At 39.7% G+C, this 26,122-nt stretch overlaps 2 protein-coding genes across 6 annotated transcripts; both read right to left on the bottom strand.

The window, feature by feature from the left end:
• Positions 1-395: 395 nt before the first annotated feature.
• On the bottom strand, positions 396-10,733 carry RB195_017237 (uncharacterized protein; the record flags this gene model as incomplete). 2 transcript variants are annotated; one of them, XM_064184152.1, is made up of 19 exons in its annotated part: positions 396-471; positions 532-687; positions 1,873-1,967; positions 2,084-2,176; positions 2,364-2,486; positions 2,587-2,709; positions 2,814-2,879; positions 3,025-3,090; positions 3,174-3,270; positions 3,343-3,443; positions 4,264-4,350; positions 4,411-4,546; positions 4,617-4,775; positions 4,838-4,951; positions 6,105-6,157; positions 6,211-6,222; positions 10,445-10,448; positions 10,521-10,523; positions 10,651-10,733. In XM_064184152.1, the coding sequence occupies 19 exons, from the start codon at positions 10,731-10,733 to the stop codon at positions 396-398; spliced, it is 1,647 nt and encodes a 548-aa protein (XP_064040032.1). The 2 variants fall into 2 exon arrangements, with proteins under 2 accessions (XP_064040032.1, XP_064040033.1); XM_064184151.1 differs by lacking the exons at positions 396-471; positions 6,211-6,222; positions 10,445-10,448; positions 10,521-10,523; positions 10,651-10,733 and having other exon boundaries at positions 528-687; positions 6,105-6,199.
• A 420-nt stretch (positions 10,734-11,153) lies between these two features.
• RB195_017236 (uncharacterized protein) lies at positions 11,154-25,845 on the bottom strand (the record flags this gene model as incomplete). Of its 4 annotated transcripts, XM_064184148.1 has the most annotated exons (21): positions 11,154-11,277; positions 11,333-11,395; positions 13,021-13,091; positions 13,219-13,341; positions 13,396-13,458; positions 13,515-13,601; positions 13,668-13,757; positions 13,854-14,032; positions 14,863-14,938; positions 15,478-15,606; positions 20,558-20,706; positions 21,754-21,874; positions 22,021-22,184; positions 22,312-22,417; positions 22,919-23,040; positions 23,089-23,218; positions 23,740-23,769; positions 23,919-24,013; positions 24,087-24,149; positions 24,666-24,700; positions 25,799-25,845. In XM_064184148.1, 21 exons carry the CDS (start codon positions 25,843-25,845, stop codon positions 11,154-11,156), a joined length of 2,067 nt encoding a protein of 688 aa, XP_064040028.1. The 4 variants fall into 4 exon arrangements, with proteins under 4 accessions (XP_064040028.1, XP_064040031.1, XP_064040029.1 ...); XM_064184149.1 differs by lacking the exons at positions 24,087-24,149; positions 24,666-24,700; positions 25,799-25,845 and adding an exon at positions 23,816-23,832 and having other exon boundaries at positions 23,740-23,756; positions 23,900-24,012; XM_064184147.1 differs by lacking the exons at positions 20,558-20,706; positions 21,754-21,874; positions 24,087-24,149; positions 24,666-24,700 and adding an exon at positions 23,409-23,502 and having other exon boundaries at positions 23,740-23,832; positions 23,900-24,013.
• Positions 25,846-26,122: the final 277 nt, after the last annotated feature.

Here is a 26,122-nt window from a genome sequence, read left to right as displayed (position 1 = left end):
ACAGTGATACAAAACACCATAAAAATGCCATCTTTATTATCACATTTCTAGTTTGCAGCATATTTGCGCACCGTCGTTAAGTCATTCAATTTCATGCATGTTTTTCGTCAAAATACCTACTTTACACTCTTCCTTTTCCTTTTTGTTCAATTTGAACGCCTACAGGACGCCATCCACTAAATATACTGCAATTTCTTTTTAGAAAATTAAACGTACATTTGATACAATAATCGACTAGCTTTCACTAGAATACACTAAAAAATGGTAGAACGAAGAAGCAAATTGGAAACCGTATGTGCAAAAATGTGATAGGCAAGTCACGTAAGTAAGGCATACTTTCTGTATTTGTTCTTTAAAATGCAGCTGTGTATCAAAGATCATAAACAATACCCTATCTACAATAATACAAGCATATAAAGACATAATTTTGAGGTTTTTGAGCGTAAATGCCGGAATTTAACCAACGATATCCTAGAATTTCACCTACAAAGCAATACAAGCACAGACTATATCACAGTGTAGCATCGTTACCATTTCATATTACTATCAAAGCGGTAAAACTGTGAATATAACAAGCCCGTCGTCGAGATCGCATCGTCCACACCAACAGTTTTCATCGGGAATTTGCACACAAGCACTGGTGTAAAGATGAAGAGCGTCTGGTCACGCATCCATGATGCAATCGGACTACAAAAAAAAAAACGATTTTGTGAAAAAAAAAACAATGGTAAGGGATTAAATATATGCAAGGTGTGCGAATATTCTTCGTGGCAACTCTACGACCAAAAAGAAATAGAGCAATATGGCGAACGGTTCGGGTGAAATGCAGGGGATGGGGCACTCTGTGGCGCTCTTATTTCTGGAGTAAATAACCAAATCCCTAAACGCGGCCATAAGACCTAAGCATTAGTCTTAGAGAATCTATGATATGTAAGCTAAAGTTTCTAATAGATAGAAGTAAGTTAGACCGTCCACAAATAAGTGCGCCGTGGTTAAGTGGTTCGACCACAATTCGTCCGTCTATGTCTTCATGATCGGCTCAAAGCGTAACAAAGAGCTTTTTTAAGATTGTCAGGATCTCTAGGAATGATATGGGTAGCTCAGTTCCTAGCAAGTAATTAGACAACGTTTTCTTCTTGAAAAATAAAAATGGATAAGACAGCGGAAGTGTTGCATTTGCCGCGTCTGCCGCAACGCATGCACCTGAAAAGCAACGAGCATGGCAAGAGAGCACATCCAGTCGATCAACTATTTTCAAATTCGATCCCTTTCTTTCCACACGCAAGTCTCTTTCTTTCGTCACTTTCGCTTCGTGACCTTTTCGCTTCGAAATGTGCATACCCTCGCATGTGCCCGTCGTCTTCTGACTTCCCATTGTTTTAACGTGAGAACCGGTGATATTTTCACAACAAGTCTGAGAACAAACGATGTGAACTGATAATCAATACGTACGCATGCAACTGCAAGCACTTCTTGTCTTCGTTGGTTCATTTTGAGCCCAACGAGTCTTGAGACCGTTTAAACAGTGATCTTAAAGTCCAATCTAAAGATTTTAGTCTATCATCTGCTAGTTTGTTCAATATGCATTTTGGCCCCTCTTCATGGAATTGTTTTCGATTCGATTCGTTTCCAACCAGGGCGTGTCACGTGATAATGAGACTATTTATTTGGTGTTCCTAGGGACAAAGATTATCAAGGAAGAGAAAGATTAGTTGTTCAAACATCGAAAAAAAGGATGTTTAACACTTCTAGTACATCTTGCCCTATAAGATATTGAAAGTCAAAAGTCGTCTTTACATAGTTCTTCTAAACGCGCATTGGCTTCTTAAATTTAAAAATCACATATTCATTGTCAAATAATCAGACACTTACTTATGAGCATGGAAATTGTACATCTTTCCAAGCTTCTTGTCCAAAATAAATGAAGGTGCTGTCCTTACTTCCAACAAATCTGTTTCGATACGTGCCTTAAAGAAAATGCCACAAATAGAGATGATTGAACAAATTAATGTAAGAGTGCTGACAGGTAAAGGACAGAAAACTCTTCAAACCTACACATTTTAAACTATAGAAAACAGCTTACTTGATTAACTAGATTACATGCCATCCTTCCGGCAAGTCGAGAAGAAGCTGCCAAACCCGAAGCAAGATTGGACCAATCATTTCCAGAACTAACCTATAAATGTAGGATTTAGAAATTGCAACGCTAGAAGCGATGGGAGATTTAAAACGCTTGAACGACACTGCTGGAAATACTTACAGAAAAACAGGATTATGTCTTTAATTAGACCCAAATTCAAAGCGTGAGCATGCACAAAACTACATGCTTCTGACTTTTGGATAAGTAATAGAAAATAACGTACCACCATTTGATAAGTCAAACACTGGAAATGAATCCTTTGAAGTCGGTAGCCGAAATTCTTCGAGTTCGGATTCATTCGATCACGTCCAAATGTTTTTAAGAGCCAATCGAGCATCTCTACGACCTAAATCCACCAGTTCATTTGTGACAAACTTTTTTGTTGTCGTTGTTGAAAATGTAGTTGAGAAGAAAGTTGTAGAAATGATGATTGCAGATGATCATACCTTGTGAGCGTGAACAGTTCCTGCTTGCACAGGGTACTCTTCCATATGGGGCCCACCTGCTACATGAGACAAAAACGCCAACTCTTGTTCATTTATACCCAATGAGTCTACGTGTGGTATGATCTAAATGAAGTCGTGGCTAATATCGGGTGAACATTTCTCTTATCAGAGAAAATATTTCAATTTAAAAAAATCAAATAAGCTTGTTATTTACGAGCGAAACTTACGCGATGTAGGATATCAAACATGAACGTCGCATCGGCAAGACTTCCCAGCTCGAAATGGATAGGTGTCTGAAGTGCACATGTGGTTAATGTACCGTTACTTTTCATTAAATTGTTCGCACTACCTTGGTTGTTTTTCAATACTTCACAAAAAATAATCACTTCTTGGTGAAAATTTAAATAATTCAATACTATCATTTTAAGAAAAACGCACCTTAGACGAGATTTGTAAGAGATTTCGTCGGATCATTCTTAATTTCTCCAATCGCATTTCTTTATTCTGAAAAAAGCGTTTCATAATTGCTCCTAGAAGTTTTTGGAGAATGCCATAAAAAGAGACATTTCACTACATTCGAAACTTACATGAAATTCTAAGGTGTGAATACCAGATAAGATGATGAGATCAGGTTTGAATTGAGCGATTGCTTTGAAGAACATCTCCATAACTACAGTGCTTCCGCTGCAAATAATTTTTTTTCCACAACTGACAAAATCCCCTGATTTACATGTTGTACATTTTCCTTAAACTGACCTAAAATGGTCGTGGCTAGTTATGAAGCGACTACTACTTGGTGCGATCCAATCACCCAAAGTCTCGCCTTGCTTGTATTCCATAATCACGTGTAGTTCATCCTTAATCAACCTATGAGTCTACGATGAAGCGCGCGATAAAAGTAAACATAACACTTGTGAAAGATCTGAGCAAGAATTTTCAAGCTAGTAGGAAAAGAGAGCCCAATTTCCAAGTAGCCCAAAGTGAATATATAGTAGAGTCAGAACGACATGAAGCACGGTGTAGTTGGGACGGCGATTGTGCTCGAAGCGGCGCGGTGAAGATAGCGGTTGGAATCGAGAAGAGTCCATTGCGAACTGCAGCGGTGAACGGTGGTAGCAGGGATCCTCGCTCGATCCTAACCAGTACGCTCCACCGCACCGCTCTGAGCGCAACTGCTTAGACAACTGCACTGTGTTTCATATCTTTTTGACCCGACTATAATTTCACCATGTATTCGAAAATCCTGAACGATGTAAAACACATTTGTGCGAATTTCGCAAGCATGAAAACTCTAAATTCTTGAAAACATAATCCCACTACTAGCAAAAGTAACAGGACGCAACTATGTACATCTTGATTTCAAGGAAGAAACGCCAAAAATCAGGACAGGAATCAGTTGTTTTTATATTAGTACACAGATCTTACTCTACTCCACGATTTCGACTTTACTGAAATTTTATATTAAGAATTGATCTACCATTTGACAAGAAAAGAGTATCCAATGCACAATATAGTCGGATGAAAAGGACATGAAGCTCGGTGATGCTGCGCAAGCGGCTCTGCTCGAAGCGGTGCGCTGGAGCTAGCGGCCGGTATCATCGCGAACTCTAGCGATAATTGATGCTAGCAAGGGTTGATTGTTGTTTTGACCTGACTATACTAGCTGAAAGCACTCACCTTTGTTATTCTCGTAGAATTCGTCCGTCTCACAGACGGATTCAACAAAGCTTGACTTCTTGGACCAATGGGACCGACAAGATAAACCTAAAACAGAACAAAAATTCATTTCTCAAAAAAAAAAATAACTGCGAAATTGTCTTGAACCTCAGTGCTAGGGAAACCAGACGCTATTCGTTCGGCCATAAGGGCCGCATTTCCTCCAATATGATATTGCGCACGAGGTATAGCCGCTTCTGCTTGCCGAACTACCGTTTCGAATGTGCTTTCGGATGACATATATCTTGAAAAGAATATATTTTACAAAACCACTACTACACTGTTAATTAATAGATATAAAAAGAAATATTAACCTTTCAGCAGGTGCTCCTCTTTGGAAAAAATGTACAAATGTTTCATGTAAGTCATCCAATGTTTCCAAACTTTCATGATCTTTGCCTTTTTCACATGTTGTGTTCAGGTTCTCAATAATCTGTATCCCTGATACGATAACATCCACATTACAGTTAAAACTGAAAGTTTTTCATTAAGAAAGAGGAATTAACTTTTGTAGATGACAAACTTCAACTCTCACCCTACAACCGCCCTTCTGAATGGTATACCAGGTTTTGCAATTGCTCGATCCCATGCTAATGACATGGCCCGTTCTACTGAATATGATCTCAGCTGGTGTTGTTCATGTAGATAGCTGAAAAAAATCAGGATGTAGCAGTATTGCATCTCAAAAACTGCAGAACACCATCACAGGTTTAGATTGAACAGAGATTCTGAGTTATTGGAACCAGGTGGTCATCGTAAAACACCTTTTTGAGAAAAAAAAGTGTGACTAAGGTAGTAAGAAAAAGTGCTGTCTGGTAAGGCAAAAAAAAAAACAATAAGATTAAAGTATTTCATAAAAGTGCCCTCGACATTTCCAGATGTAGACGCCTTGGTTTGTAGCTCATTATATTGGAGAGATATCCATAAATTTATCACTGGACGATCCTCGTATAAGCGATCGCGCAGATACAATCGATAATCGATGACTGCTCAACTGCCATTCTTTACTTTTGCCCTCTATTAACTGTGTATATTGCTCTATAGCGGCCACAATTCCGCATAATTATTGCGATTTCATTGTTACAGAGTCAACGATGAGAAGCGCATCGATCCGAAGCCATGTGAAAAAGATGTTGGCACTGGGAATTGCAGCCCAGAATGAGGAAATGACAAGCAAGGTTTTTCGTTTCCACAGTCGTATCAGGATCAAGCATTTTGTAAGATTTGGAGTCAAGAGCTCTATAATGATCACAACTAACATTTGCTGATACTGAGTATGTCATTTATGACACGCATTGCTAGAGGAGTGATGGTCACCCGCGCGGATGGTTTCATTCTTGCCAGACCGTGATTTTGAGCGGTGCAACGGTTGTTGTCGTCGCCATCCACAAAATTCAAAATAAAATGCTTCCCATTGATTTCAGTTCCGGAATGCGGCGACGAAGAAAGAATTTACAGTAATCTGTGAAACGAAACATCAATTCCATTGCGGACAAGCGAAGATATGATGCATTGTGACACATTTCAGCGTGTGAAAAAGCAGGGCAACAGTTTTCTATTTCGCGTCGTCCTCGAGAAGGAAAACAGTCGACATCCTTCTATTTGATTTGTTGAGCGAGACGCTCAACTTCACTTTAGGCACTATTTAGGAACGAGCTTTCGCTCATAGTTAATTGAGAAAGTCTTAAGAAAGCAATAGTTCTGATGTTATAGAAGTTACCCAACAATTCTTTCACATCAACAACAGAGACAAGGTGTTCAAAAATCACAGAGATTTATCTGGTAAAACCTGGCAAACTAACCTGTACAAGTACGGTACAATGAAGAAGAAAAATGACGCATGTAGTAGCCGATGCTGAGGCGAGAATAAAAATGGTACCCACGATTCGATGAACATCACCACCCTACCGCATCAATTCCCTGATAATTGAAGATTCAATTACTGCACTGTCCGATTACTGTAGCGAACTTAAAGACGACGAAGTAACAACACCAACTTGACGCATCGATAGAAACAAAATGAGGCAGAGGGTATGGGAAAAGGAAAGTTCACGCATATATTTTTTGAATAGTGATAGCAGAGCAATGCAGCACAACACGCTTATCAATCAAAGCGTAGACAACAGATGGTGGTCATTTCAGAGTGAACAATGAGGTTTCAGCGGTACTCTACAGCTTAATCTATGAATTTCTAAGTATATCAGATTATTTATGAACTAGCTATAACAACGAAGAAAAAATTAAAAGATTGAGGTACCAAAAGTTGGGAAATAAACAGACACTGACACTCATACCGACTTTTCCCTATCCAACGTGCATTCAAAAAATAAATTTTAGCTAAACTATGCCTGAGTGCTTATAATAACGCTAGAACAGTATTACGAAAATGTCCAGGCCTACACATATGCGAGCCGCAGTGAAATGACATTGGCACTGAATTGTTCGGCGCTTTGAAAGTGTCGGCGCCACAAAAACAGCAGTAATTCACGAATTCCACCCACGAACATAAGAGAACGTGCGAACGTGATGACAATTGTACAATTATTCTTTGAATATCAATCAGATAAAGACCGAAAAAGACGCTTCATGTATTCTTTAATCTAGTCGCGAGCAAAAGTTCGGATGAACAAGAAGTGTGGGTTTGGAAGAAAAAGGTTTTCCTGAACTTAAGCTCACAACTATAGTACTGTCTGAATTTTAAAAATTCAACCTTTTTTTCTAGATCATTTAAAAGTAGTCTTAAACAGTGCAACACATTTTTAAAATATGCAGAACGGTAGCAAATTTCCCTTTAAGGATAAAACTAGTCCACTTACCTAGCAGCTCTTCCTAGAGTTCAATCGATTTAGATCGCCAACTATCAACAACTTATACCTTTTTATAGAAGTGAAGATGAGGAGTTGCAAATTGTTTATTTTCACGCTCTTGTTTTAATACCTCTAGACTATTACGAAGGGTTCAGCAACTTCTCTTCAAGACTAATTTTCAATAGTTCATCACCCCACAAGTTTTCTTTGCCAGTTTTCAGATTTCTACTAAGACTTATCGGACGCTTATCTTTTGAGAACTGCTTATCGAAATCACTGGAGTGCAATAATCCTAACGATAAACGAAGAAAAAATAGTCTTACGATGATAGCAAAAAGTCGAGAATTTGAAATATTGGAACACCCAAGACTCTTACTCATTTTTCCTTATCCAACTTGTATTGGAAGAAAGAACTTTAAGAAGACAAGTTCTAGATGAGCATAGCACCGTTAGAACATTATTACGGAAATGTACAGTAATGTAAAATGCACATACATGAACTGCGGTGATTGGATTGACATTGAATGGTTCGGCGCTTTGAAAAGTTTGTAGACGGTCGCACAAAAAAAGCGGCGCTAATTCGTGAACTGGTTATTGAAGACTCTCACGAGGGAACGATAAGGTTTTTAACGTGCCGCCATGGTAGCGTTGTGCTTTTATAGATGGTGCAAACTATCGACGCAATATCTTGAGCCAGTTACTCATCTGCGTATGCACTTTTCTTGGTCACTCTGAGGGAAGGGAGATAAGCTTTAATTTTTTTTTTTTTGGATGTCTTCAGATCCTTTATTTCTGAGAAAGACAAGTTTTCAGAAGCTTTTTCCAGTTTCATTTCCGCTATCGAAGTTCCCCTGATTCCGCATTAATTCTTCGAAATTTCATGTCTCACCACTATTTCAGTTATGGTAGGTCAAAATGAGATAGCGGAGTTCTCAGTTTTGAAACAGCACTAAATAACTAAATTTTGAAGAAAAAAAAAACAACCACGCTACTTCAGATGAACAGATACAAAAGACTCTGACTATCGCATTAATCGATAACATTGTTTGATAGTGAATAATAATGCAAGGTGATAAGTGTGAAATCAATCGATGATCGGTCGAAGTTCTGATCCTAATAATCGGAAATCAATCATTCCTGTACTATGTTGTGAAACATGAAGAATGCAGGTATAGATTACGACGTTTCATTTTTTTTTTTTCAAACAAATCAGAATTGTCTGCATAGTTCCTGGACGGAGTAGTTTCCTACTCAATGCTACATGCTTCCTAAAAGCTCCTATTATTTGTTCTCGTTTATATAATCGTATATATAGGTGAAGGTGATATCATGCTACACCCTGAGCATGATATGTGTTTGTAAAAACTTTCATAATGATCCTTTAAGGGCAGATATCTTGTGTTAATTGTTGTCTCATTTTCATTGCAAACTGAAGGAAAACTAGCTGAGTATATGTAGGTTACGATACGAACCGGCAACGAAAAACATCTACTATCGCACGTTGAAAGAAAACCATAGTAAACATCAAAGAAATAGAATAGAACACTAAAACATCTCCGGAAGTGAAAAAGAAAACGCTATAAAAGCAAGGTTTTGAAGAAAAGAATTCTAACGAGAACCATCTATGAATCTTGCTAACATTCGCATTAGAGGCGAGTTCGAAACAGGTGGAACGCGTGTTCGAAATATCCAAGACACGTACTGAAGGAGCATCTGCGAACAGCAGAACGTTTGAGCAGAACGTAGTCTAATGTCCAAAATAATCTCTTCGACAAAAGACTAACAGATATAAGTATTATATCAGAAGATCCCTTTTCATTTCGAAGTGCAGTTGTAGAAAACTGTAGTTATATTCGAAGAAAAGAAACATACATGTGGTACAATTTTCAATCTCGTTTTCAGCTAACTGCATCTTAAAGACGTCTTGTAATTGCAATGTTGAAGCGTTTTTTTTTTAACATTAATAAACATTAACGAAATGCGCGCATGTAATCACATCTATTTTGAAAATGTGTGAGTTCAAGAAAAAAGATTAAGCAAATAAAATCCAAAATTCGGAGTTAAGAAACCGAGACGTGGGTGCAAAATCCAGTCCGGGCCTACCCTCGAAATGGACATGTGTTGGCTTGACAACCTATTTACAAACACTGTTCATATCTTCGTGTTTATTTTTTCCTAGATTACATTAGATTAGATAGGGTTAGATTGTTACAGAACAGAGATACATTGTCTTGCCACATATCATAAGCTCTCCTGCTGGTACTTTCAGGCAAGCAGATACTTGCAACTATTGGACAATAGAGCTGGACTATTTACCGCAAATGTGCACATCTTCAACTGGATTGAGAACATATTTGCAGCTACCAAAATAACCATTAGAAAAAATCCAGAAAAGTAACACAAAACTATCACCACCTTTCTTTTTTGCAATGTGTTGGATTAAAAAAGGCATATGTCATGTGTTCATACATAAAAAGAAACGATATTTCGTCCGAACGAGGGAAATCTAAGCAAGAGAGAAAAATATCCCGATGAACTTGTAGCCAGGTTTCCAAACATAAACAACTTCATTATTGTGCTTATGCGCTCTCTATTCTCTCATATAATTGTGATTTATGCTGTCTACGAAAACCAATATTTAAAAAAAAAACCTCCCCAAACTCAGCCTCAACTGCTTCTCATGTTAGAGAAACGATCTGACGGAGAATCGCGATACATAGCTATACGTCAGAAACATTTGCAAAAAAGAAGATGAATAGACTTTTTTTTTGCGTGAAGAATTAATGTTTGATTTAATGTTCAGAAATACACTTAACATTGTACTCATTCATATAAACGCTGTAGACCTAATACTGCTAAATATTTGTAATTCTACTAATCAAGAGCGCGTGATATGGGAACACAAGCTACATATCATTTAAGGACTCTACGAGGTTAAAGGCATCACCCCACGAATCTGAGGTGGTGCAGGTTTCAGGTGGAGTATTCTTATAAGGGATAGTAGATAACGGAGAGGAGGGTAATTCCATCCATTCCTTCCTAACTGCCGTAAAAAACGGACCGGAAGATGCGGCGCCGCACAAGCCTGGCACGCTCCAGTCGAAATCCTTGTAGAAAAAAGTGCGCCAGAACGCCCGAAGCCGTATCTTCCGGGCGGTTTTTTTTTACGGCGATTAGGAAGTAATGGACGGAATCACTCTCCTCCCCATAATCTACTATGCCGTATACGAATACTCCACCTGAACTTCCGTACCACCTCAGATTCGTGATGCCTTTAATCTGACGTGAGGACTAATACATCCTCTCAAACGTATAATCAGTAAACCCTATCATACCTGTCTTGACAATCACATTAACGTAACAGCTGGCATTTCACAAACTCATTTCGAAATCATGACGCTATCAAGGAACGCTCTGAATGGAAAAAAGACATCCGTATGTATTATCTTTATTAAATCACTTCAGAGTATCCAAATGATTCTTCCCAAACAACAATCTTTATGATCTATCAACCGATTTTCATTCAGAGAGAAAACCGCACCTGCATAACATATAGATGTACGGAGGAGCGCGCGCAAACAGTTGATACCCGCTCCACAGTCGATCTCGTCTTGTAAACGTCATCAATACCGTCATTATATGGTAATAATGTGTATTACACGAGCACGTACTCGAACAAACTTAACAAAGTTTCAAAAGACGAAAATAAGTCGGTTAGTACCTGCACGGGCACAAGATCACCAAGTACGGAAGAATGAAGACGGGATTCTCACGGAATACGCCCACATTTGCGTGATACGATGTACAAGATGAAGCGCGAAAATAAAAAAAGACAGCAAAGTACCATAAATGCTTTGAATTTAAATTAACGACCTTATTTTATATCTCAATCATTCACAAAAAAATTCACAAAAGAGGAATATCTCTACCAAAGATGTTGCCAAAAGGAAACCGTAATATTGCCACAGAAGATGCGGGAAGGAAATCGCGGGACTGGGGATCCTCGCGCGCACCTTTACTACTCGCAAGGCGAGCCACAGATCACTAGCGGCGATGTCGTCGGTCACGATCTTCCCTGTCTCTGTCGCGACGATCGCGATCATCACGGCGATGCCTGTCGCGAGAGCGACTGCGGCGTCGATCACGGTCACGCGAACGCGATCTAGACCTGCAACTCGGAAAATGCTTTCGATGAAATAGATCTAAGTACAATATGGGCCCACCTCCTACGCCTGTCTCTATCACGTGAGCGGTCTCGTTCACGTGAACGTCTTCTTTCTCGTTCACTGAAATACCATCAAATATTAGTGAAGATGGATTTTCTCGCGTCTGTTGACAAAAAAACTGTACATTAACAGTTCGCAAAAAAAACGACGCGAAAAGATAGTCATATTTCACAAGGATTTCACTCGATTAACTCCTCGTCCAACTTCGATTCATGCAAAAAGTAGTCAAAGTGATGAAGTTTATTTCCGCCATGGTAGATTAGCCTTATACACTACTTAACACGAACGCGCGAGCGCATCGCTAATGGACTGATTTATGCTAGAGCTTTTCCCTTCAATATTTACACACACTATTATGTGTCTACAACAATTTCTCAGCCTTGCTTCGGGGAAAAAAACCCGGAAGGTAGTGTAGGGAAAGAGTCACTGGTTGAAGACAGCATACCATGAATCTGACGTGGTGAGGGAATTCGCAGAAAAGGCTAGGAGGAGGGGTTGGTGGTGGTTCCGCTCAAAAAAAGGGGTTGGTAGAGGTGGTTCGACGCTCATCACCTAACTAAATTCAGCCTAAAAAAAAAAAACAAAACACAAAAACGCCTGACGGATTTTCCTGATAGATGGATTACCTTTCCCTCGCCACCTCAAATTCATAGTTTGCTACCTTTGAGACTTCAGTTCCATTAATGTATTTTACATGATCGAATCATAAACCACACAAATGTCACTGATCATCACCAGACCCTGAAGGAAACCTAATCGATTTTCTGTGAAGTGGTCAAGTCGCAGGTTCTCGTACATCAACACGAAAGAAAAATTGATGTGTCTGTCAAATAAAAATACTCTCGTCTGCATGCGACTTCGCAAACAAAAGGTTGACTCTTCCACGGGAAAGAGTATCTGTTGTACTAACCCTGTTACTTTCAACATCGAGAAAAGTCCCAACAAGCATAAACACATCTTAAATTAATGATCTACGGTAGTTTTCGCAAACCAGTGGATTGTGACAGAAAGCGCCACTATAATGCAATTCCTAATTTTATCACTACTTCATGACTGTCGGTGCCCATCAGAACTATGTAACTATCACTGCAAGCAAAATGTATCTGCGATGTTTCAGTTTACTGGGGCCATGTATGAAATGTGACCCGCAGTACTACACATTTGTTTTATATAGCAAATCTTCCTCTGTACAACATGTCCAAAAGTATTTCACAAAGCACTCTTCTCGCAAAGTTGTTTATGATCATACTAACTTAACACAATATTCACACAATTTGAGCACATTTGGTAAGTAGCTGTAACTAAATCCAACTGTGAATTGTTCGAGACTGCGTAACATAAGTGCAATAGATAGGAACCGGAACCTCCTCAGATGAAGGGGTCTAGACCATGTGGTTCAGATCAAGTGGAGGATCGCTTTCCCAACCGTGCAAAAGTGAAGGAGGTCCTTTCGCCAACCGTCTAAAAGTAAAGGGGAACTTTCGCCAACAATCCAAAGGTGAAAGGGGTCGGAGCAAGCTCTGAGCTCTGCGATGCTCAGCAATGCTGCGTAATATTGAATTATTGAACGTCAAAGCCCTACGATATGAACAAAAACAAAATAAAAACTCCTGATTACACACTTGCACACCACCACAAAAAATAGAAGAAGAATGTTCGAAACGCAATGAATTCTAGAAAAATACCGCTTTTCTCGCTCTTCCCTCATTTTTTGTCGCTCCTTCTCGGTTTCTTCATCCCGTTTGCGGATGCGTTCCTGAAAAGAAATCAATTGAAAATTTCCTATGTACCACAACAGGATTGAGCTGGAATAAAAATAGGCAAAAAAGACAAAAAGGTGTGGCGCAGTAAGTCAGCAACAAAAATAACGTTTAGAAACATACCCTGAGTTCTTCAATAGTAACCTTTATTTTCGAGAATCCCATGTGCATCTTGCCACTTAAGTGTTCCTCGACTCTACATTGGGCATCATTCTTGATAAGCATAGATCCACATACTTCGCAGACCTTAAAATGTGTTATCATTGTTGAAAAACTCAGAATCCAGAGATAAACACTGACTTCCATAACTTTGATAGCAGATTCGTCTATAGGAGGTGGTAGAGCAGTATTACTGTTTACTCTCTAAAAATAAGTATGCTTCATAGTCGTAAATGAATGAGGCATGTATGCTATGTCACCTCTTCAACTGCTGCCTTTTGCTTTTCAAGCTGCTCGATCTTTTCCACAAGTTCTTGGCATTTAGTAACGAGACCTTCTTCACCAGCCTTCAAAAGTGTGATCGACACTCTTTTCTGACTTGGAAGAATAAATAGAAAAAGAAATACTGCTACCTTTTCAGCTTCGGCCATGCATGCTTTGATTTCTCCATCTATCCTCGCCATTTCTTGTTCGTCACGAAGCTTTCGCAAATCCTCCTTCTTCTGGAAATCAAAGAACTAGAATAAAATACTGCATGAACGAATCTTGACTATAGGCTTCGCTAAAACGTAACTGAACAAGAGGACTAAAAACATTACTTGGCCATTTTCTTCATTCGCTTTGAGCTTTTCAAGGTTCTTCCGAATTCGTCTCTGGTTGTCTTCGTCCAAGCGCGACAAAAATTTCAGAAATTCTCTTTCGAAGCCAAGCTTTTCGAATTTGTCACTTTTTGGATACTCCAGCCGTAAGTTGTCGTCGTGCACTCGTGGACAAGCCCCTGAAGGAAAAAAAGTATTTTAAATAGTAGTGGTTCAAAAAAAAGTTTCGTAATTATGAAAACTACCACAGAGAAAGAGTAAGATTGCATACTCGTAGTAAAGAATCGTAACGGGATTCGCTTTTTTAGGGTAACAGGTACAAAGTACGCTTAATACCAAAGGAAGTACAGCTCGATGAAGTAAATAAAAAAAAGTTAGGAATCTCAAAGATAAGTGAAATATTTTCGCCTGCAACTTCATTACTTGTATGCATCATCACATGTTTTTTATCACAATATGTGAATGTCCTGAGGCGTTAATGTTGTAATATTGTAATAATATTGTAATATCTTCCATTAGTTCAAACCCAGTGCATATGCGAAAGGTTTTAAACAATAATAATGAAGCGAATGAAGTTCATTCATGCGTATCGATTCAAAAATGCAAAAGAAGTCACGCAAAAGTCCCAACTATAATAGTTAACAAATTCTTTTGCTCTTCAGTACGAGGCAAATGTGAAGCATTATATGAATTTCTGACGCACGTCTACAATAGAGTGTTTTCAATATAAAAACTTAGGTGTAGCTTTATGCATTCTAAACAAGAAAAAACACCTACTTCAGTAAATAAACTTGTGATAAACGGAAATACTACCAGTTTATATTGTCCAATGATAAGTAAAATTACACGATCTCCCATAGCTCGTGAGAAATAATACTACGTTTTAAATTAGTAGGTATGTCTACCTGAGGGAGTGCAGACCCGCACACGGCTAGAGCCCGCACGTCAAAAGAAATGCAATTACACGCCAAGTTACACTGTTTAAAAAAAAACAGCAGAAATGACTCACCTAAATCAGCTTTTGTGTTCACGAACATGTCATGCGGGCAAAAGCCAACAATATAGTACTTGCATATGTCTGGATCCTGAAAAACAATATATGTTTATTGTACTAAAGTAAAACCATTTACTGTTATAATGATCCAATGGAATAATAAGAATATGAAGGTTTGAGTCGAAGCGCTGTAAACGCGAAAAGCACAGAACACAAAAAAGCGACTATATGCCGATTACATTAGACACCTGTTCTGCCGTGGCGAAAAAGAAAATGGAGGAAAATACCAGAAAAGTTTGTTTTTTTTACAACAGTAATATTATCTGACTCAGAATGAATTCCCTTCTTGGAAATGGTAGTCAAACGACAACTGGTTTCAGGAGTGAAAAAGTACTTCTACGATGTCCAATCCATATACTGGTGACAACAAAAGTTTCTTCTACATACCTTTTGGGTCCATTTCCCGAAATTAAATTAAATTAGATATTTAGATTAAATTGCAAGTAACGACTATTTCTATTGTTCAGCTAGTTCAGTGTTTTGAAGTGAAGTAATAACTTCTAAAACATATACGTATCTATGTCTTAGTGTATTTAATGAAGGAAAAACACAAATGGCGTATGAGCTTACATCAAAGGTGACTTTGGTGTCCTTGCCGAGTTCGACGTTCCGCTTTGGGCCCATAAGCTCGTCGAGCATTGCCGCCATAGCGTTACGCGCCGACATCGCTACGGGTACTAATGCTCTTACAGATAGGTCCTAGAACAATAAAAATCGAGTAAAAAACTCAACAAATAACTGAAGGTTACAGAAGAAGAAACAGCACGACGTAGCAGACTTTACAACTCATTTTGATGGGGTTCAACAGAATGGGATGTTCTTTTCATAAAAAAGAAAAAAAAACAACTACAAAATTAGTAATTCATGACAGGAAAAGAACTAAGTGATCACTTTCTAAAAGCATAGAAATAGCAAAAATAACGAACAAACAACATTAGCAATAATTCATCTCGCGTCCGTACTTCTGTGCGAGACCCCTACATCAGTAAGAACAAGCCAGCACAGTAAGACATTCCTCAAAGGCTAAAGAAAAACTCAGAAAATAAGAAATTGTGACAGTAAAGAAAACAAAATAATCGTCAAATGAGGACTGAGGTAAGCGCTTCTAGAAAAAAATGGTTGCCAGCCCAGAGACGCGCCCATGCATTCTAGGCGGAAGGTGCGATATTTGTATGGTGCATTGTCGTTGGAAACAGCAAAACGTAGTGGAAATTTGGGTTGGTTGCGAATAGGACGAGCTGATGGAGCTGAAAAGCTTCCCTTCTGTTATTCAGGTAGTAAATGTCAGGAAAGAAAGATTGAACCGCGCTCTTATTTCTGGAAATGAATAAAAAAAGCCAGTCGAGACACTGAAACCAAAGCTTTAGACTTAGCGGACCTATGACATGTAGGCTAAAGCTACTACGAGAAAAAAGAAAGATAGAGACTCCAGAAATAATGCTATTGGGTGCCTCCCACCTTTTCCTTTCTCCGAACTACACATTTTCCGGACTTATCTCCACTACGAAAGGAGTTCTCGGTTGAGAAGAAGCACAAAAATTTGCTTTGCAACGAGCTATATTTTGCCTTCAGGTTACGTTTGTTTGTTTGGTTGGTTGTCCACTAGTCATTTGATGTAAGGGGATATTGAACAAACCCATATTCAGAAATAACAAGAACGACGAATTATGAATTTCTTCAACCAAAGCCGAGCACTTTGCTTATATAGTTCAAGCACAGAAACTGTTAGGGGGTGTGTGTGTTGTGTGTGTCTGGTGTTAATCAATCCGTTTTGGATGCTCCAATGCGTTCGAATTCAATTCAGAATCGTTTGAAATCTACAAACGTGTGTCTCGTCTTGTATGTCAAATCAGTGTCCTCCCAGACAAGTCTAGTGCAAATCTGTCGAATCCGAAGGGCTGAGAAGCTTGGCAAGGCAGTAGGGCGGCTTTGAGCCAACAATCGATCCTTCAATCACTGGGGAACCTCTTCTCGACTGCGCTATACACGTCCGTAGAAACTACTATTCACTTGGAAATATGAGAACATATAACACAAAACGTGAATAACCATATTCACATTTGGGTTGTGTGTATAGGACTTTATGCTTACTGTTTAAATTTCAGCAGTGTAATACCAGATGCCCAACCACTCAAGTTAACTTAACACGCAAAATTCAGTCTAAATCTAATAGAAAAATCGCTTATTTTATTACCCTGTTTGTTAGAGGTACAGTGATCTTCTAGCTATATCCAGTTATACCTGACAAAACCACGGAAATAAATCCTGTATAAGTTGACTTTCAGTGGCTAAAAACATGTAATGTCACTGTTCTTGATAATATATAGATGTGGTCGGGTCAAAACGACCTGAAGCCTGGTGCCGTTGCGTACGTTCGAAGCAGCGTGTTGAAGTGTGGATCAATATCGCTACCACAACACATCGCCGCACTCCGCCTGACGATTGTCCCACTTCAATCCCACCTGTTCTGCTGCATCGCGTCGCTTCCGCAATTGCACCAAGCTTCACGTCGTTTTGGTCCACAGCGCTGCATCGAGTGCGGTCGTGTACGCAATTGCACTAAGCGATCAGAACGGCACTAAGAAGTCGTTTTAGCTCGATTACACATTTAGAGTGATTCATTGTGGGGATAACATTCCTACCATTCACACGTATTTTGGATGGAAAAATCCGACAACTGGCTGTTCCCCAATGTTTTGTTGCTTCCAAAATAACCGATTAATTTATATAAGGTGAAACGGGGATGAGCTGTTGATTTGAAGCGAATTAAAGGCAGACACTAATTCGATGACATCTTTTTCCACAGAGTTATTCGGAGTTCTTTCTCTTGCATGTACATAAAAGAACTAAAGGCACATCAGAATAGGATACGGAAATGGCTCTAACTTTTTCCTTCAACAGTTTGATGACAACCAACCAATTTTAGCGGCAACATAAAATTAATGGCGGTAAGGAGGTGCAATCAAATATTATTATAATATTATTATATTATAATACAATCAAATATTATTATAATATTATAATATTTGCCAAGAAGTGATGTGCTTGAAGGGGACCTCATAACCTCACATTTCGTCACACCTTCAATTACGCCGAGCGATCAATACACCACAGGCGTTAAAGGCATCACCCCACGAATCTGAGGTGGTGCAGACTTCAAGTGGAGTATTCGTATAAAAGATGGGAGACTACGGAGAGAGGGGTGATCCCGTCCATTTCTTCCTAATTGCCGTAAAAAACGGCCCGGAAGATACGGCTTCATTCGTTTTGGCGCACCATTTTGTACAAGAGGTTCGATTGGAGCGCGCCAGTCTTGTGCGGCACCGCATCTTCCGGGCCGTTTTTTGAATTAGCAAGAAATGGACGGAATCACCTCCATCTCCGTAGTCTCCCATCCCGTATACGAATACTCCACCTGAAATCTGCCCCACCTCAGATTCGTGGGGTGATGCCTTTAAACGAACGACGAAATAGACATTGTATTGAGACGAAAGTGAATGAAAAGTGAACGTAAGCACAAAATGCTTCGACCAACACTGGGAACCACGCAGTCGCTTGTAAAAAAAACATCAATGAAGGTTATAGTGTGGTCAACATGACATGAAGCCCTGTGCGGTTATGTAAGCGGCTGCTCTCGAAGCGACGCGGCGGAGCGGTAGCGATCGAGGTGGGACCGTCGAGAACTGCAGAGATGAGTGTTGCTAGCGAAGGTCCCCTGTCAATCCTAACCGCTACGCTGCAATGCGGTGCTTTGAGCGCAGCTGCTTACAATCGAGTCAAAACGATATGAAGCACAGTTCAGCTCCACGAGAGGTCAAGCTGGAGCAACGGGTTCTTGACCGCTCTCAGGTAGTCTGCGAGCCGTCTGTTTGGGAGTTTGCCAGATCTTACCAAATGACGTCACTCGGACCAATATTGGCATTTTATTGCTGGTTTTTTGAACTCTTTGTCTCTTATTTTTCGTATCTTCGTTGCTTACTTTGTTTCCTGTATTTGCTTTTGCTGTAGAGATCTATATTGGATCTGCACAGCTCTTATGTTATTGTATTGTTCGTTGTTCATGTTTTGTTTTTGAGATTTGTTTCAAAATTGTATTTATTTCTGTGTAAATGTCCTATAACTCCTGTAGTCCTGTAAGTTCTGATGCTCACGAATGCTAGATCCTTCTTCTCTTTGGAATATGAATCCAATAGCTGAATCAGTTTGAAGATTTTGCTTCAAAACTGAATTTCCCCTGTTTTAATAATTTATATTGCTACTACGAGTGTTCCTTAGCAACCAATAGAATCTCAACACATTAGACATCTAGTTAGGCTAACGTTGACTCCCTTTTTTGAAACCTCCCCTATAGAACTAATAAAATCCTGTAAGTTCATTCAATGTTCCATTAGTGTCATTTGCCCTTATTACTTCGATCTTTCTTGTAAAGATAACATCTTTGTACGCTGGGGTGAAGTTTAAAAAAAAGAACCGGCAACAGTCAGAGTTTGATAGAAGCACTGACTTACATAATCCTTTCCAGTAACTAAATCCAGTGATAGCAGGACTGATGTTAAATTTACAATTCCAATGCCAATTTTTGAATAAGTCAGAATAGATCCTCTTAGCTCCAAAACAATCACATCTTACATCGTGTTGGTGAGCAGATGTGACGTGATGTGCCTCTAAACATCATCATTAGCTAAATGACTTCTCCACTTATCTCTTTAGTAGACTGCGTAGCTAGTGTCCCCCCGCTCAATGCTCCTTCAAAATCTTTAGCAGAGAGGAAATACGGGACAGCGCCAGTGAATTTATACGGCTAGAACTTCTGTTGCCTAAAAGTCTTCTCCAAATAACATTCTTGTTCACCTGAGAATGTGCAAAAAGCTCTTTTTGAAGTTGAAATGAGCGAGGCAGTAATACTATACCTCTTTTGGGGGAAAAGGAAGTTCGGGGCAGAAAGGGGTTGTAATGGCTACCTAAGCAGATTTGTGGAGGTCCAAACCACTAAACAGGATTGGCTATTTACGAATTACGCTGATTAGCATAATCCGCTTAATTGACCAATTGTCATTTTTTATCAGAACTCGTCCTAATGGCTTTTTAAGGTTGTGCCTAGAAATCCAACAGCTGCCGAGCAATGTAGAACTTGTCACAGCTTCCTATTCGTTGGAGGTTGATCGCGAAATATTTTCGAAAACTGCCGTGTATAAGGTCGAATCAACGGAAATGCGCCATTCATTGGCGAAGCGGTAAAAATGGCTGCTGATAACTTGCTCACTTTTTGTGAATTCAGTGTGATTTCTAAAAGAATTCAGCGAAACCGCATAATGGATGGGGGGACGGACTCGTCTAAGGAACAGGGCATAGGCGCCGGCGCGCACGCGTCGCTTCAGCAAGGTTGAACGCGTACGGTGGCGACTGTGTTCCTTATAATATAGTCACTTTGAGATCCAGACTCTGTAGACACATTCACAACTAAGCATAATACTGCCACACTGTTGACTCCCAAAAGTTTATCTGTTCTCTGTTAGTCCACGATTACATGAAAAATGCAGAGTTGAAAAAGCGAAATACAAGAAAACTAGAATATAGAGTTAACAATATCATAAAATGCATCATATGGCGTGATAGTTGCATAATGCAATTTCTCGTTCTCATAGTTTACTTCTTTCATTGATAAAACAATTGTGATAACAACAATCACAACATAAAAACCGGCTGTAGCTGTGGATGACATAGAACGGTACACTTTGCTGACTTGGAAGTAGAAGAAGGAGGCGACGATGAGTGAAATGCAGAGTCCTACGTCAATAACTGGAAAATAAATGAACTTTTTTCTTCTTTTCAACGTCAACGCTCTAAAAAGGCGTGTTCCCGAGGAATGTGAATAAGATCATAAAAAAATCTCTACTCATTAGTGGGTCTCAAATGCAGCAAACCACGTCGTAAGAAATCGTAAAAAAAAACGGCATTGAAGACGACATTTTTTAAAGACGAACTCAGTTGCAAAGGGCCACCCTTGTGCAGGCGCGGCGTCCACGTGCGAGCGGTCGAGGATCAGTGATGTCTTCTCACCGGCCTATTCAAGCGACAGCGACATTCAAGCTGAGGAGACCGGAGCGTGTACAACGATTAGCGTCCTAACGTACCTGACAGGAACTAAAGCGGTTCCCAAACCGTTCTTTCACGACGATTAAGAAGAGATGAGCGGAACCACTTCCGAGGCCCGCAATCTACAACCGCACCTCTATCTTTTTTAGCGAATTGTCTCACGAGGTCAGCTTCATGGTATGCTGCCTTTAAATCATTACTTCAACCTTACTCTCATCACATGAGTCTCGCAGCGCGTTCCTCAAATATGTAGTTGCCAGAAGAAAAATGTCACCTGTTCTCGCCTTTCATTTTACTAAGTTTTTGTTCTTGGTACCAGTCCACTTCTTTTTGTCGTTTTTCTGTTTTTCTGTGTTGATAAGGATGACATCTTCTGTTTTTCCCGCATCAGAGAATAGCCTTGCACTCGCAAAACTTTCAAAAAGTGCCAGTGCGTCTGTTTTGTTAAGCTGTTCCCATCGGAGTAATTTATGAGCAGGCATTGATGTTTGTTGTGTGAAGTGGGAAACTCCTTTACGTTATTTTACATTATTTTACGTTCACCTACACTCACATTGTTAACCAACCAATTATTAACTAAGCCAGTTGTGCTTGATGATGAAAGTTAGTTCACGATTATAAAACAGTAATTTCGAAACGATTAATTTACAGGTGAAATAGAAATTCGTTCGATTCTATTTTTTTCTTTAACAAAGCTCGACTTCTGTTTTGTTCTGTCGTGCTAATTACGACCAACAACTTAGAACTTACATATTGCCGTGATATCGCTGTAGTAAATTGCTATGCAGTGAATTGGCCACTGTGCTAAATACAGTGGATACGAAATATTGCCCAGAAATATCGTGACGCGATTGGTGAGGAAGGAAAAAGACTAAATATTGAGAAAGAGTAAGTGCATAGGACTGCTGAACCAGTTTATTTATTTCGAAACATCGCTCTTTGTTCGTTGATGGTACTAATGAACCTTAACTACAGTACCTATATTGAAATTAATAATTCGCCTCAATAACGTCTAACCTCTCCTTTTTGACCTGCATATAGAAGAAGTGATCCTGCAGCAGTGATGTATAGTCTGAGGTCGAAAGTCGGAAATCGGAACCAAACCATAGGTATAAGCAAAGGTAAGAAGAAAACTGGGTGGCGCAAACATGTGCGAATATAGTCTGGCCAGCTAGTGCTAACTGGAAGTATAATACTACTATAGTTATTATAATATTTTACTATTAGTTATTACTATTTAAGCAGAATATTATTGTAGTAGCGCTTATACTAATGTTAGTAATAATAACCGCAATATTTTTAAAATACCATCAGATCGGTCTCCTCGAAGTTTGTCGGTGTTGCCAGAAATGGTTGACTTTTCTTGTGTGCTCAATAATGCTTCCTTCTCAGGGCTTTGTTCTAACTCGTAATCCTATGGAGTCGTAAGATTAGCGGAAATTTTAGATAAGTGGATTCGATGGAATTTGGAGATATAAAACATGTCAAGGACCCGCTGTGAAATACCGAGTAACGAAAAGTTCGCGATTCTTCAGCAATTATTGCCTTAACCTACACACCTCAGTTACTTTGGAAACAGTGAGAACTGCCAGTTAACAAAACAACCACATGTTTTAGAACCCTTGAATATTCGGATCATCACGTGTTCAGTTCTTACTATTACGTTGAATGGGTTATGGTGTCAGTTTCAAGAACAGCCCTTGTTACTTTTCTACAAGTCGCACTCAAAATGATTTGTTTTTGCGAAGTGAGGATACCATATGCAGAACAACCATAGGTTTTAGAACCCTTGGGCCCATGTGCAGATCTATTAATAGCTTTAACATCATTAGCTCCTAAGAAACTACATATTCTTTTCTTTATACCCTCTTATTGGGATCTTCCTCTAAAAAGCCTTTGTGCCGGTGAAACCTACTCGTGGTAGGTACAACGCGGCCATAACTCCACCACAGAATTGCCACAAACGGGAGTGTAACCAATACGCTGCGACCATATTTCTCGAGAAAAGATACATCACCATTGAAGCGACAGATATTCCTGGGCGGATAAGATTGAAATTACCTTCAACTATTATGAGGTGCTCACCTGTAAAGAATAACTTATCCTTGTCCGTAAGAACTCTTTGGATCCAGAATAATACCGGAGCAACCAAATACCATTGCATTAGTATGCAAGGCAACCAATTGTGGCCAAAAGCGTCTTCGGCTGAAGGCAACTGAAATGTATCGGTAGCGTATGAAGAAGGAGCTTCTGCTGTAGAGGTGAGTGACAGAAAAGACACGACATCGTTTTTGGGCACTACTCTTTTGATTGTTATTATATTGAAGTTACCTATTGCATTACTGTAGCAAATCTTAAAAACAGCTAACAAGATAATATGGCAATAAATGAAGTCCTCAGCGTACCATGATCGAATATCGATTCTCAAAGCATGTGAGCTTTATGTTTGAGATAGCTAGCAATGCCGTCTTGGATCGTTCCAGGTTCATTTGCTGATAACTAATAGGAAAACACAAATAACATGTCACAAGTGTCAAGAATATGCCTGTGTAATAAAGAGGCAGCAGTCGTTTCGCTCTGAACAGTGTGTCCAAATGACCAGAGGCTAAGACCGTGGTAAGCTAATCGACATAATCTGTTCCATGTAAAACGCGTAGGTTTTTACTACTCATTTAATATCGTTGATCAACGAATTCCACGAATTCATTATTTTGCAAACAATTTACATCACTTTACCTTCTTAAATAAAAATCCTTTATGATCGTCCTGTCAATCACTCGTTCTCTTCGAAAACTATAAGCAGCAATAAAACCGGACACAATCATCATCCTAGAGGTAAACTATTTGAATCGTAGGAATAACAGCAATCAATAGACAGAACAATATCAACACTTACACATCAGCTCCTACGTAACCGTTCGGAAAGGTGTCGTTGTGAGAGTAAAATAAGAGGAGAAATATAATGCTCCATCCGCGAAGTCCCTGGATGACGTCTCTTTTTGGAAGCATTCTGAAAGTTCAAGATCAAATACGTAAAAGCGGAAAGAAGCAAGACTGGTGATTTCAGAAAGTAATGATCTTACCAGGTTGTAACGTAGTAGATTGGAGATGGTATAAAATAGGTGGTACGCTCAGCGCCGATGCTCCTCAAAGATTCTCTTTTCATCTCATCTACACATCAGCAAACGTGCACTTTTTCGCAAGATTTGACAAAAAAGAAATGAGATCTTAGAGATAGACATCTTCATGTAATGAAAGTAGGACTTTCGGTCTTTTTCTTTCAAAAATTAAAACGTGTGCGTCCAATCAAATAACTCTTTTTCAGCTGTACCCGCCGTCCTTTCCTAGTCCACTGTTCTTTATAGTTGCGATACTAGTTGCGATACTAGTCCCATTTTTGTGTAGGATCCACCATTCTTTTGCGGAGGAGCAAGCAAAGCTTCAAATCATGTATTAATTACAACCACAACAACTACAAATTGTACTAATTAGCTGCTTGCTTTAACTGGAGCTAACCACGAGTCAATGGAAAGATACGGTTATGTCCGAATAAAATAAATTAAAACTAATTGCTAGAGAAAGTTTTCTGTAGATAAATCAATCCGCTTACCTCAACAGAGAGATTGTTGACGCTTTTCATGAGTTTGTGCATTTTCCTTCACTAGCAGTAACGTCGTTTTTCTTCCGGGAATATAACCTAAAGAAAAATGTTAATAAATCTAATAAGTAGCGAAACTCGTGATTGCACTTAGGTGCATTTGTTATTTATGTTGTTCCTGACAGCCTCGTTATGCGTAGATCGGAGTTTATCCTCACCTAAGGTGGTGTATTGTCTGAAATGACATGCTCAATCAAAAGATGGTCACCGACAAATGATTCGGTCCGAAGTGACCTCGTTTATAGATCAACATAGCGCAAACAGTCAAGGTGGAGCCAAACGCTTTCCCGCAAGCTGACAGCTAGCGTATCGTTACAACGTACAATCGTGCTAGAACCACCTGAAGCCTGGTGTACATGCGTTCGCCGCTGCGTTTAGAGCGGCCCGGTAGAGGCAGCAGCTGCGATCGATGTGGTATAGTCGGATCAAAACGACATGAAGCACGGACAGCTGCGCAAGCGACTGCGCCCGAAGCGATGCGGTGGTGCGTGGCGGTTGGGATCGTGTAAGGATCCCCTCTACTGCCACCCATCTCTGCAGTACGCCATGGTCCTACCTCGATTCCAACATTCCCAGTTGGGGATGTAGCTGCGCTCGAAGCGTTAGGATGGAGACAGTGGTTGGAGACGAGATGGGACCATGACGAACGGTGGAGATGGATGGCGGTGACGAGGATCCCTACACGATCCATTGCGCGGCTTCGAGGGCAGCCGCCTACGCAACTGTTCGTACGTCATGTCGTTTTGACCCTACTACAAGTAGTTTAAAACGCAGAGTACCGTTGTGTTGGTTTGAAACTGTTTTGTTGCTAAAGCAGTAACGAAGGAGAGCACAAATTTGATCCGTGTGATCAACCTAGATGTCTCACACGATACTCATCCTGCCGAAGATGGCGGTCAACGTCCATTCGACGTATAACATGTTGCAATGTTTTGACGCGACGCATCCTCGGTGCAGGCGCACACAGAACTCCCTACAGTATGCGAAGAACTCGTTCTTGTTTCTTGTTCGAAACAGCCTATATGATAGATACAGCATCTGTGAAAGATGTGTTATTTATCCTTACGGAAAAACAGGCGACTGCGCAAAAATGGAGTAATATATGAGATTGAGTGCTTGATATGCAGTGCAACTTACATTGGGGAGACCGGTAGGAATGTTGGAGTGAGGATTGGTGAACGCATGGCAGGAAAACGACGAAAAAGTTTGATAACACCTCTAGGAAGGCACAGACATGAGGATCACAACGGAAACGATTACGATGTGAAATGCGTTATACTGGCTCACGAAACAGAAATATCGGCAAGGAAGACGTTGGAGGCATTTTGGTTTCTTAAAAGAAACACTTCAATGAATAATAGGAATGAAAGCTTGTCGATAACGAATGAGTTCTTGCCACTTGTACCGCTCTGTGACCTATAACCGCCTGATATTCTGTGTGTAGATCAAATCATCTATATC

Source organism: Necator americanus, chromosome II (assembly GCF_031761385.1).
Source record: "Necator americanus strain Aroian chromosome II, whole genome shotgun sequence".
Lineage (NCBI taxonomy): Eukaryota > Metazoa > Nematoda > Chromadorea > Rhabditida > Ancylostomatidae > Necator > Necator americanus.
The sequence above is the reverse complement of the archived record's forward strand: the minus strand, read 5'-3'. Positions and strand labels throughout refer to the sequence as shown.